Source organism: Zeugodacus cucurbitae, chromosome 4 (genome assembly GCF_028554725.1).
Source record: "Zeugodacus cucurbitae isolate PBARC_wt_2022May chromosome 4, idZeuCucr1.2, whole genome shotgun sequence".
In the NCBI taxonomy this organism is placed as follows: domain Eukaryota; kingdom Metazoa; phylum Arthropoda; class Insecta; order Diptera; family Tephritidae; genus Zeugodacus; species Zeugodacus cucurbitae.
In genome coordinates, this window is record NC_071669.1 from 61690903 (window position 1) to 61704872 (window position 13970).

A 13970-nucleotide genomic window follows, 5' to 3' on the forward strand; every position below is an offset into this window, starting at 1 on the left:
ACATACATATGTATGTAGATATGCTGAGCAATAAAAATAACAACAGCGGCGACAACACATATCCGGTGCCAACTTGCGCATGCCAATTAGATATACTAGCAACAACAACAAAACAAAACAACAACCATAAGCCGCAATAGCCGCGACAATTATAGAAAACAAGCAACAATACTTTTTGCTTTTACAACATTAGACGCGCTGCTAAGCCAAACCCCGTCGATTGAATGCTGATTTCCCGTTTATGTATTTGTAGTGATTGTTGTTGTTGTTGCTGTTGCTGCTTTGAAATACCATTGAAACTGTCAGGCGAATGCGCAAACAAATTAGCCACTGCTGGGGTCGCTTGGAAATTTTCACTTTGTATGTGGCGCATGCGTGCCAGACATCCTCCGGTACAAAAAGGTGAGCCTAACAACAACAACATATGTGTACAATATGCGCGTTTAGCGCTTCAAATGCTACCAATTTGTATTTGCCTCTGTCGTTAGTGCCAACAACACAAAACCAAAATAATCTGACAACAACAATAATAGCACCAACAACAACAGCAACAAGTTGGCCCACAGTAGCCAAAGTCACCATAAACACGCTGACAACAAGCATAAAACATGCGTTTAGGTTATGTCGCTTTAATTAGCCAGCAATCGGCCACACACACGACAGTGAAGTAGGGGAGCGGGAAATTGAAATGAAGGTAGAGGAGGTGCGCATGCGTGCTTCGGCTGACTGCAGAAGACTGAGACAAGTAAATACTTTGTATGCCTCGAGTGTGACTGCTACTCACTGAACATCAATGGTGTGTGTGTGTGTGTGTGTGCCACAAACAATAATAACAACAACATAGCGTTTGACTAATGCAACAAGTGGTGTGGAGTGTTGCACATGCGCAGTGGGGCCAATAGACAACAACAACAACAACAACTTTACATGTTGCCTTGTTGTATTGTGCATTACGCGCATGTGCAACACACGCAGTCTTACGCTGTGGCACGCACACTCACACACTCCGGCAACTGCGGCTTATGTGGTTTTTGTTTACATTTCGGGTTTTATCTAATCGTTGATAGTTTGTCAAATTCTATTTTTATAACTCACTCAGTTGTTGCTGGTCGCGCTGGCGCACTGCAAGTGGTCGTCTTGCCACACAGTTGAGGCACACTGCACAGACATACACACGCATCGTTATGTGTTTCTAAATATGCATTTGTGCCGCCTTGGTTGGCATTTTCAATTTTCAGCTTTTATTTCTTAATTTCATTTGTATGCACCACCACCGCTGTTGTTGTGGTTGTTGTTGTTATTGCCTTTTGTTTTTGTCTGCACTTTGGTTGTCGTACAATATTTTTCACGCCAACCCTGGGGAGTCGGCCGGCCGAGGCGACCATCTAGTCAGACGCCTGATTAGATTGTGCAAGTAGGTAGTCGCTACTTGCTGCTATTTGTTGTTATTGTTGTTGTTGCTATGGCTAACTGCAGTTTGGACAATTCATATGTGTTTTATTGGCACTTATCACCATTTTGCATTGTATTTGTTGTTGTTGTTCTTTTTTTGCAGCCAGACAATTGCGACTGGTCAACAACAATGTGTGAATTTGTCGCTAATATTAACAGTTATTTGCTGCTATTGTTGTTGTTGCTTATTTTGGTTATGCAGACAGCATATAGTTTCATATGTGAACAATCATGTCTTTATAAATATATGCGCTCATTTGCACTTGTGTTGTGTCTCCATCGCCTGTGTGTGGCACGTCTATTTAATTTGGGCGTTGGGTGTTGCCACTGCCATTTTTTGTTGTTGTGTTGTTGTCGCAAATTATTTAACAAATTGCCGACATTCAACAATGACATTGACAACTGATAATAACTGCATTGGATGACAGCGTAAACTAGCTACTTATCAGCTCTCCGCTGGGTTTTCTGCTTGGGTTAAGTGAGTCTTACAGTCAAATTACTTAATTTAGTTGCAACAGCGGTAGCGGTTAATTGCATGTGGCATGTGTACATGTGAGGATGGAGTGTTGAAAGAGATAAATTATATATATACGGAAGGTAATAAAAAATTTGTAAAATACATAATTTTTGAGGTTAGGAAGAATAATGAATTAGACTGTGAAGAGGTGCAAGTCTTGGCTAATCATAAAAAGCTTAAATTGTTGTTTTTGAGGTCAATCTTCTCTATATTCCGCAGATTATATAAGTTATTTCAGATAATATTAAAGACTATAGTATATGTATGTACATAGATGAGAGGTCCTCTGCTCGAGTATTAATAAATGGTTTTTCAAAAGGGACGCTACAAAAGTAGACCGATAGGGACACCTTTTTTCCCGCTCTTTTGACATTTCTCTTCAGTAAAATTTACTACCGAAATTCGGAGTCAGTGCCCTCAACTTTGAGAGCGCTACGTCCAAATTATGGTCGGCTCATTTCTGGCTGAATGGCTACGTCAATAAGCAAAATATGCGTTGCATCCCATACCTCTTCCGTGATGATAAAGACCGGTACTGTGCATGGGAATTGCTACCGCTCAATGATAAACGAATATTTTTTGGCCCGAATTGGATGATATGGACTTAGACAATATGTGGCTTGCTAAACGGGTTATCTCACGAAATGGCACAGTAAATTGGCCCACTGGGTTTTGCGATTTAACGCCTTTAAACTATTTCCTGTGTCAAGTCTATGGTCTATGCCAACAAGCCAACGACGGTTGATAAACTACGTACGAATATCGAACGTGAATAATTGCAGCAATATCGGCCGATTTATGCTTGAAAACCGGCGAATATTGTGTTCAGCGTCAGGACTTCTGCAAGCGTACCCGTGGTGGCCATGAGAAAAAATAAATCGATAAATTTTCATAGGAATAAGAATTTCATTGATATACCAAACCGCTCTTATTGAAAAACCCTCTATTTGGCAAAAAATGTTAGGTTCGTGTCTAGGCTAAGTAAGAGAAAGCTGTAAAGAAGTCTTTTTCCTTAATATGCCTTGAAAGGACGTAGGTTGTAAATCTTCCGCAAATCTATTTATGTGAAGAAAGTGGTTAAAGGTTAATCGAGGAAAGTGTTTACTAAATATGTTAGGTTAATAACATGGCTGAACAAACGAAACGTTTAAAAACTCTTTACTACTAAAGTTTTCCATTTGCGGGCCTCATTCAGGAAGAGATATCGATAGTATAGGCCCCATTTAAAATTCGCGTCAATCGCGTGCATTCCTTAAGGGTGACTACTACTCATCGACTGTGTGACGGCACTCCATCTGATTTCAGGCCTAAATAACCTAATCTAAAGGTCCCCGAAGGTTTCTAAGTTGTAGCCAGTTTTGAGATGATAAGGGTTCTAAGTTCTTACATGAAGAAAGAATACGCCTTCTGTCGTTCTCATTAAAATATTATTTAATTTATAGAGTCTCCTTCTAGAAAATAATTACCATTAATCGCTTGGATATTCATCATTAATATCATCCGCTTAAGCGATAATGTCTAAGCCATGCTCAGTTCTATTTGAAATTCATGATTTATCCATCACATAAATTTAGCTTGAACTTTCATCAACGTCGTCTTCCAAAAGCTGACGCAAGAATGTCATAAATATTATTATGGTAGAAGTAATTGGGCTTTCTAAGAGAGAATTAAGCAAGAATCTTTAGGTCTATGTTCGCAACTTCTGACTGATTTTCTATTTCTATTTCTAATTAGGGGCCATCCATAAATTACGTCACACCTTGAAGGGGAGGGAGGGTATCATTCAGAAGTGACATTGTGTGACAAGGGGCAGGGGGGGTCAAAAGCTTTGTGACATCACATTTCAAAATTTAGGGCAATATCGTTTCCCGCTCTGCTGCGATCCTGGGTGCTAGACGACTGGCTGCTCTGTACCACGCCGATCACGCGCGGCTACTTCTGCCGGCGGTGGCGTGGTTTTACCGCTGCGTATGCATGCTTGTTGTTGTTTGCAAGACTGACTGTCGCACATGCTTCGCGCCGGCGCAGTGACTTCTATTCGAACCCATTGTTTACTTGACAATTGTCTTCTGCCGTGTAACAGTCATAAATTTCAAAGTCGTAGTATTCTGAAGTATTTTTAATTAGCATAATTAAGTATCTAATTATTTCTTGACTAGTCATTCGTTGTCTTTGAACTTTAATATTTAACTAAATGTTGATTTTATTAAAGATTATTCATTAAATATAAGATTAATTAGAATAACCTGTTTTTTATTTTATGATAAATCCATAAAATTGGAAAATGGGTGACGTCACGTCAGGGGGGTGAGTTCAAAATGTGACAACTTGTGACAAGGAGGGGGAGGGGTTAAAAAGTCCTTAAATTCGTGTGACGTAATTTATGGATGGATCAAACCTTGGTCTTGGGGAGTGATAGTATGTACTCTGATATCTCTTAATTACGATTTAGTTCGCCCCAATTTGGTTCTATGACCGTAGAGACGTCATAAGGTATAATTTTAGAATATTTTGTAATAAAACTCGTCACATTATATCGAAACAGTTCATTAAGCACATATTTAATCGAAGTTAAGAAATCCAAAATCAAATCAAAACAAAATCTAAAAAAGACGCAGGTACCACTACAACGCGGTTGCGTATTTTCCGTCTAATAAGTCACTTTACGACATTTGAAAAGTTTATTAAAAATTAAAGCCACAAAAAAACGAACACTTAGTCGTGCAATCAGTGGCAATTGAGTCTGCTGTTCGGTGGCTGCCTTGCATTATTAATCAGCGCTGATGCTCCCCCGTTGGTTCTCGACTGCAGCCAAACTGAGGCACTTGTCTGGCTGAACTCGTTTTATAGTTGCGACTGTCTGAAATACATATGTACATCAGCGATGGAATATTTTATGCGAATGTTGATGAGGTAAGTGTGAAATTGCGAAGTTTGGTGTCAGCAGCCACCAGACACCAAGTTGAGTGCTGGTGAATTATATGCGCTTAGATGCAGACATAGATTGCGTAAATTCATCAGCCATAGAGGGGGGGGAGAGGGCCCAAGTAGCTAATCTAACTGTCACTTATGATTGTCACTCATAATTTAATGTTTACAATTTAGTTCATACTATGTGTGAGTGGATATTTCATAGATGTATATATGTATGTAAGTACTTAGCTATACAGGGTTCCTCGGTGTTATCAATTCTTTAAGGGTTCTCGTACGGTCAAAATAGGTAGTTCCTTTTTTCACACTCTACAATGGATCCAAATTTCCGTCCGTCGAGTGTTTTTTTCTGGTTTGGAAATCAGAATATGTCGCGTGCCATCACCTTTCCGGCCGACATGACAGTCTTCGCTTTCTTTGGAACATGATGCGTTGTTTCGACGGATTCTTGGTCTGTGCTGTGTACCATGTTTCATAGAGGGTCATACAACTGCTCAAAAGGTTCTTCGGATTGCCTTGTTGTGTTTTCAAGGCTGAGCTTGCTTTTGCTGAGTGAGTAAATGCGGCATACATTACAGCGTCCGCTTTCCTATACTCGGTAAAAACGGAACTATGAGTTCGTTTCGTATAATGCCAGCGGTCGTCTACGATAGTGCCACTATTAGGCGTATATATTAAATATTTATCGGGCCGACTCCGTTCCAACATCCGTTACATTAGAAATGTTTCATCCAAATCCCATTATTTCAAATTCGCGGTCGGTGATACCTTGGTTCGATCCCAGTTTCAAACTAAAATAAAAGTTATGGAATCCAACTTCGCTGAGACGTCTTAATCCCCCTTGTTCGACTTTTAGTCAAAGCGAAAACTCAAATGGGATGGAAAGCTGGACCAAACAAACAGTAAGACTTTCATATTTGATAGTCCCAGAATATTTTAAAAAGATTTCCGGAAGGTTGATCAAATATGGTACTAACTTGTTTCATTCTTCAAACTAACCAAACTCGTGCTCTCTCGCGAATGAATTCATACTGGCGGTTTTTTTAAAGACTTCCGGTACTATTCAGAAAGAAACACCCTTTATAAACTCACAGTTCTAAGTACTTTTCATTTATTTCCAAAAAACACAACTGGAATCCAATACTGTTCTCCACGTTTGACGAAAGCAGAACTTTTACTAATAGACCACGAGGAGGAGTGCTCGCCTCCTGGCTGAGCGTATGGAATGCAGATGTGAATGCGGCCCACTTGATGTGCCGTGCAAGGCATGTGCGATGCTTTGATATCAACGGAGAATAAGTAAAAATAAAAGCTAAATAGAACTGTGCTGTACTGGCCTAAGCACATGCAACATGCAGCTGCATGCCACTTGTGTAGCACACACACACACACAAAGCTGAACTGTATTAGCTGCTTACTTGAAGGCTAATTAAATTTGAATTTGAATTTAAATCAAACGGAGGAGCGCACAGCCAACGGAATGTGACTGCTCGCATGTGGCGCACTGCTGTGGCAGTTGCATTCAGTTGCAGTTGCAGCTGTTTGCAAGCGGCTGATGAGTGTCGTTTGCCATTTGCCGTTTGCCGTTTGTGGCATGTGGTGGTCCAACTCATTTCCACTGTGTTGTTGCTGTTGTTGTTGCTGCTGCTTATTTTCCATGGCCGCATTGCTGTTGGAGTCACTGCCACCGCTGAGCGTGTCTGTTTGCTGAAAGACACATTTAGCAAAGGCGTCGCCGCATGTTGCACGCATTACTTAGCGGCCACTTTCGCCACCTCCACCGAGCGAGCCACAGAAATGACGCACACCGCATTGTTGCAATGTGGAAATTTAGAAAAATATTTTCTGTTTACTTTTCTATTGCCGTTCTTAATTAATCCGTCATTCGCAGCTGAGCTACGCTTCATAACGGACATGCTGACTCTAATTCTGGGTTGTTGTTGTTGTTGTGATAATTGAGGTTCCATGTACAGATATTGTTGTTGTTATGCTTATTTTTATACTAATTGTTGTTGTTGTTATTGTAAATTTTGTAATATTGTTTGTTGTTGTTTGTAGCTCCTGCAATTGGTGTTGCTGTTGTGGCATTTTGACAGCAACATTGCACACTCACTGACACATGGCGCGGGCGTGTAACTGCAGCTCGTTTGCCTGTCATCCAGGCAATGAGGTGGTCTGCCTGTAGATTTACAATCTACTCGCTGCCAACACAACGCGCCGACACAAGTTCTAGCTGGCAATTGTGGCAACATTTGTGTAAGTGGGCGTTATAATTTTGACACTTCGGTGACACTTTAAGTGGGAGATGTAAACAAATATTGCATTTGACTCGAGTACTTCTTGCGCGCTTTGAAAATGAAGTGCAGAAGAATTGTTTATGTCGCCGGAGTGAAATGTTGTTGTAAAGACGTGAGTGATGCAGCTGAAGCTTCTAAGGGTTATGATGTGTCTTGGCAGAGATCCACTGCAGTCATAACGGGATTAGGGAAGATTAATTTTTAAAGCCCTTTCACTCTTATTTACATATGTATATATATTCCCCATAATCATTGGCTGAAGTAAGTAAAGGACCTGGAAGATATTTATGAATAACGCCCTAGGGGTTATACGATCGATTAGCTAGATATACACTTAACTTATCACGCATGTTCGATTTGGTGGTTTTCAAGAACTTTTACTACTTATGTTCTCATATCCATTCTAACAATAATATTATCTGATCTATTGTCCTTTTCAGCAGTCGTTACATCGGACGCTGTAGTCATTTGAAGCACCCATACATTTATAGCCTGCATAGAACGGGACTTAAGAGGCTCCTATATCTCTGGAATAACTTGAAAAAGCTGGGGAGGTGAGGGATGGTCTTCCCTGAAAATTAAAGCAAGATTTTCCTTTTCAATTTAATTGGAATGTCAACCGTTTGAAGTAAGCGGTGTAGGAGATAATTGGTTTACCTGATGATGGGTTCGAAGACAAATATTGATTTCCTTTCGGATTATAGTAGAAAATTTGTTTGTATGATCTCTTACGAAACCAGTATTTTCTGAGGCCTAAGAGATCGGACAATTTTTTGGTGAAAGAAAACACTTTTTTATTTTGTAAACTCGCAGGAAGAAGATCTCCTATACCAAGAATAAAAGTGAACAGCTTCTAAATTGTTTTAAGATAGAAAGAGGGCTTCAAAATTCTATTATAGGTTAGGTCCTTGTGAGTTTCCACTTAATAAAAGTTATTTGTCTATATTCTAGGGAAGAAGCTCTGGTTTAATCCTTATATCAACTAGCATAGAGAGTATCCCAGAAGCCGACATTTCCAATTAGTCTAATGTTTTGAAGCTGTTGCACCATTATTCTTCCCTTTGCCGTAAATAGTTGGGAAAAATGAGGAATTTATCACATTACTTCCGATTCTTGGTAAATATTCTATATTTATGTCGAAACCTAAGTATAAATATTCACCAATATTTTTTAAGATAAGCCTCTTTCCACTCATTGCACTCATATCAAAAAAATATAAAGGTTAAAATACCATTCAGCACAACGAAACCAATGACTTTGACTAACACACTCTGAAAAATTCACCAAAAAGCAACAAATCGATAAATTTGCATTCCCATGAGAAGACAATAATCAACCTAATTGCTGTGGAGAACTTCTCTTAAAGCATCGAGCTGGGAATACAACCAATTAAACGGAATATAAGACCAACGACCGTCGTGTGGCACGCGTCAGCCGAACGAACAACCGCATGACATGGCAAACTGTCAATTAGTGTTGGCATGGAGAAGGAACTAAAAAAAGAGACATAAAAAATGAAACGTGCACTATTGTGCATTAGAAGTTGGAAGCACAGCAACAACAATAAACGCTGAGAATTTAAGTGAAAAAAATTGAAAATAATTCAAATGTGGGAGTAAAGGAACGCGCCTACAAATTCCTTTAAAACCCGGACTTTTTTCAGGCAAACACAGCTAAAAATATGTCAGGGTCTCCCATTTCTTGGATCACATCACTTTTGAGCTAAAGCCTATTAATACGATATAAATCTGCCAGTAGCTTTGTATTGATATATGGAGAGTTTCATTTTCAAGGCTTGGTATAAGAATTTTAGGCTTCCGAAAAAAAGGAGATCAGTCAACAAAATATTTTGTGCAATAGGTCTTCACAACCTTCTATAGTAACTCTAAAATTTTAGTCGGGTGACTAGTATTATTAGGCTTAGTCTAGATTGACATACTGACTGATTTATTTCTAACGTAAAGCTCAATTTATACAGTGTCTCTCGCGTCCCAGACTTTTTGAAGAACTCCACCAGCTTAAACGTCGTCTTTATATCCATTTTTATCTTATAGATGGTTTATTTTTGAAAAATTATCGCGAATTACGAGATATCAAGTTTCATTTTTGGTAGAATTTCAAATATTGCCAACCAAATTGAGGTTAGAAATCTACTGAGGATCGGTTATTCTCTTTATTTTAAGGGATACAGTGTTGTCCAAGTTTGAAGCTCAAACCATATTGACTACTTTACTTTTTCTCTCTCTCTCTCTGGAAGAGAGGTTTTCCACAGGCATTTTCCAACATTCGCTGGTCTGAGTGTACGTATATATTCGGTCCTCTGTAATGTTTTCGTCGACACGCTCCACACTTTTTTGAATCGAAAGACTACTGTTGGAGAATTCTGCACATAGCTCGCCTCATATATACATACATACTAACAATTTGTGGCATATGTAAATCAGCTGCTCGATTGCAACCCTTTCGCAGTTGACTTACGCTCAGCTCATGCTTCGCAGCGCGGGTGCAGTTCACTGGCATTAACAGCTGGCGGACGCGTTGCAACGGCGCGGCGGCGTGATTTCGCTGAGGCAAAGCAATAAATTTTATAAAAATATTTTCCACATTTGGTGCAAAGGTAAGTGAGGCGGACCGCTGACCGCGTGCTATTATACATACTTTCGATTTCTATGCTAATGTTTTCCTGTATTTGCTTGTATGTTTGTGTTTGTGTGTGTGCGGTATGTGCGGGGTAATAATCGTGATCGGCAGCCACGTGTCGTCAACGCCGTCACCGCTGTTTGTCGAACGCTTGTTGTTGGCGGCACCGCAGAATGTCAACCTTTTGTGGCTTCATTATGCAGCGCACACCGTTGGACTTTGGCGCAGCGGTGGGTCGCCACACTTTCATGCCGCTATAACTGTATTTATATACATATAATACATATATGTTTTGAACTCTACTAGGCGTTGTTTACGTCTGTAGAATTTACGAGTCGCCAAGACTGACAGCGCTCCGTACTCCCGGTTGGTTGGGGGTCACCGCCGCTAAGCACCAGCCCAGTCATCGCCAACGCGTCAACGCGTTCCACGTACGAAAGTAGCTTTAGCTGCAAACGGTAAAATAATAGGAATAACAAGAACAAAAAGCATTCCACATTCGACAGCTGCACGAGTGACACCAGCTGCAGCCTAAAGTCTGTTGACAATCCATCGAATAATCGGCGAATGTTTTACTGCGCGTAGGGCCACCATTGATTTCCACTGATTCACGGCAGCTTTTTTCGGTTTTTTTGACATTTTGTTTTTGTTGTGGTACTGTGCGCTGCGCCTACAAGTCGTGCCATCGACAGCAACCCACAAGCCTTTGTCACCCCAAAATATCAACGCTCACACACACATTCATACATATTTATATATTCACATACTGTTGTTTGTCGTCATTGTCACCGCTGTTGTCGTCAATGTCCAAGTCGTGAGCTACGATTTGATTTCGGTTTGAATTTGATTTGTGCCACTTATTCGTGCTGTTGCACGTGGCTTTCTACGAGCGAGCCCAATTTGAGGGTTTTCGGTATAAAGTATGTACATAATTAGGTGTTTATATAAATATGTAATTGTTTTTCATTATAGGTGTATATTTTTTATTTTCAAAACCACACAATGAAATTTGTCTGGTTCTCAAATTCGGCAAATAATAAATATCTTTTTTTTTCAACTAGACTCGAAATTAAATTCCTTCGGAAGATTAATTATAATTTTTTGGACATTTTTCTGAATAAACAAATCTTGAAAGTCACCCATTGTACTAGCTTGTAAGTCCCGTGGATTGGGTTGCGGACCCATGAGAATTAAATAATAGTTTCATATACATACACAGAGCCAAAAACTTCACCTATAATCAATAAGATTGACTTCTAAAAAAGCTTTTAGGGCGAGGAGAGCTAGGGGGGAAAAAATTGAAGAAAATTTTACTAGAATGTCTTCTTAATTTTAGCTTAAATTTCTTCTAAAATCTATTGAAAAGAAAACCGGCTGAAAATAAAAAGATAACTTCTTATTTATTAATTTGTTTTTGTAATTTTGTCAAAAAATTCAATGGTAAGAAGAAATCTACTTGTTTTTATGAGAAAACTATTAAAGAGCAAATCAATAAGGACATCCACTTATTTTTACTAGAACCTTATTAAATTTATTAAAAAGAAAAACCTTTTATTTTAAAAAGAGTTCTTATTAATTTAAAATTTGCTATTAACGTCTCAAAATGCGTACATACATACATATTAATGTTTGTATATTGCATCAGCCAATTTAAAAAAAAAAAAAAATTGGCGACAGTGATATTCTTTTTATCCCGTTGCTTTGTTGTGCGTACATACGTACAAATTAATGTATGTATGTACATATATTGCATCAGCTAACTTAGAAAAATTTTACTTGGCGACAGTGATTTTCTTTTTATCCCGTTGCTTTTTTGTGAAGTTGTGAAGTGTCACATTTCAGTTGCTCTTGTGTTGTATTGCGTGCTAGTTGTGTTATTATATTAGTTGTATTATTATATTATATTCAAAATGTGCGATATATATGGTGAACCAAGCCAAGGAAACGATGAATTCTTGGAATTATTAAAATCTTGGGGCTTGCTAAATGAAATAATTGATACCCTGATTGAACGGGGGGTTAATTCCTTTCTCATTCTTGAGAAAATGCAAATTGACGACGTTGACGCTTTTTTCAATAGATGTGACGCAAAATATTTCGGAGAACGCATAAAATTTAAAGCCGGTTTGAGGGAGTGGCGAACAAAAAAGGTAAGATGATTCCTTTATTTTTAAATTATCAATTCTGTTTATAGAGCTATGCACAACGCAAGTAATCGCCCAAGAAAAAACTTTAATTTTGCTCTAAAAGCCAAATTTTAAGTAATTTTAATTTGAAAGTTAGTGTGTGGATTCTGTTTTTAAGGGTATTCCATTTATTTGTGACCAAGAGACACAAACTGCAAACACCGAAGTCTTAGATTGGCTGAAAAAAATATCCAGTGATTTGTCTTCCGTCAATTCGGGAGAATGTAGTATGCTACCTTGTTCGCCTCAAACAAAGAATTTCAATCTACGCGAGCTTTTAAAAACATCAGTAAAGGGACAACTTGCTTTAAGTTATCAAGAAAAGCATGGCTACTTGGACAGTAAAAACCAAAAAAATTTAACACATTGCATCGTTGACAACTATATTGGTTTAGGACGCAAAATGCAATACTCAGATATGAGGGAATGGGCGAATGAAATTGTTGCGGTATTTCCTAAAGAAAAGAAGGTAAGGTAATTGCACGAATTCGATTACAACTACTAAAAACTTACAACATTTTTTTGTTACTCTTATATATTAGGAATTTTACTTTTTGGAAAGAAAAATGGGGAAAAAGAATCCGAGTGGTAAATTGTTCTCGCGTTGGGCTAATGCTATAAAGTTGGAAAACAAATCCAATTCTGTTACCCAGGAAGCTTATGAAGATGTTTTTGACGGTGTGCAATACTTTTTACTCCTACTTTATAAAATAATTTGTAGTTTTAACAATATTTAATTTAACTTCTTGCACTGCAGATAACGTTTTGGAAAAAAAGTGTTGGTTGGCACATAACTGCACACCTTGGGAAAAAGTTAAAAAGTTTTGGTTAGATACATGCACGTTTAGAAATAAATGTAAGGGATCTCTATCGGATTTGCTAGCAGACTGCCCGCGTTACAATGACTTTAACGGTTACGAATTGGTAAGAAAAAAACACAAAGTATTTATTTTCAAATTAAACATTATTCAATTATAACAGGTTGATATTGATTTTAATGACATGCATCCAGATATTGGAAACGAGTTATTCTTAAAACTTGACAAGTTTTATAAAGTAATCCTTCCTGTCTTAAATGCGGAAGTAAAAGACCAAGCCAGCCGAGAGTTACTACTTTCGAAACTCCTTTACAAAGATTTATCAAATGGTAAAAAAACATGAAAAACAATATTAAAATATTTATATATTGGATTAATTTATAATTCCAGATTCTAAATATTGCATTGTGTTGTTACTGCTCCATGCGGTTCTTCAACCACAGCGTCGGAGTAAAACCCACAAACCAACGATTGGTGACGCTCAATCAGAGTTTATAATACTAGCAACTACACCAAATGATATATTACCAAAGATTTCGTCCAAAATTGAGCAATACGCGATTGAAAAACAGCATTTGCAGCCTTACATCATTGCAGTAGGTGAGGACTATACAAGTATATCAGAATTCTTTATATTTTGCGACGGGCTTAAGTGGAAGTGCCCCACTTTAATGAAATGCGTCGACTGTATTATTAAGTTAAGTTATGTATTCCAAATTGAATATTCCCATAATAGCAAGCAAGTTTGGGTATTTTTAGAACAATACTTTTTTGGGCTTAAGTCTGAAGATTTTCCTTCAGTTTCAAATTTACTCAGCAAGTTAGATAACTAATTTTTTATTTTCTTTCTTTTCTTTTTAATTGTTAAAAATGTTCAAATTTGCTTGCTATTTATGTCACAAACCCCACTTAACTTCATGTTTACTTATAAATCATTTAAAGGAAGATCATGGGCTTCAGTCCATAGCAAAATATGTTTGCAAAGAGGAAAATTGCAATCAAATATTTCACAATGTGTATAGGTTTCGAAAGCACTTAGAAAAGCATAAAACTGTGAGTTTTTCCTCGGTAAATAATGATTTAGGTCAATCTTTAGTTTCTCAAGAGCCACTTACACAATTACAGTATC

At 38.1% G+C, this 13970-nt stretch overlaps 2 protein-coding genes across 2 annotated transcripts; both read left to right on the plus strand.

Annotated features, from left to right (window-relative positions):
* Positions 1–11478: 11478 nt before the first annotated feature.
* LOC128921594 (uncharacterized) lies at positions 11479–12518 on the plus strand. The gene is made up of 2 exons (XM_054229658.1): positions 11479–11987; positions 12142–12518. The coding sequence occupies exons 1-2, from the start codon at positions 11748–11750 to the stop codon at positions 12499–12501; spliced, it is 600 nt and encodes a 199-aa protein (XP_054085633.1). The 5' UTR covers positions 11479–11747; the 3' UTR covers positions 12502–12518.
* A 71-nt stretch (positions 12519–12589) lies between these two features.
* LOC128921661 (uncharacterized) lies at positions 12590–13674 on the plus strand. Its single transcript, XM_054229821.1, has 4 exons — positions 12590–12701; positions 12745–12947; positions 13005–13170; positions 13232–13674. The coding sequence occupies exons 1-4, from the start codon at positions 12590–12592 to the stop codon at positions 13672–13674; spliced, it is 924 nt and encodes a 307-aa protein (XP_054085796.1).
* Positions 13675–13970: the final 296 nt, after the last annotated feature.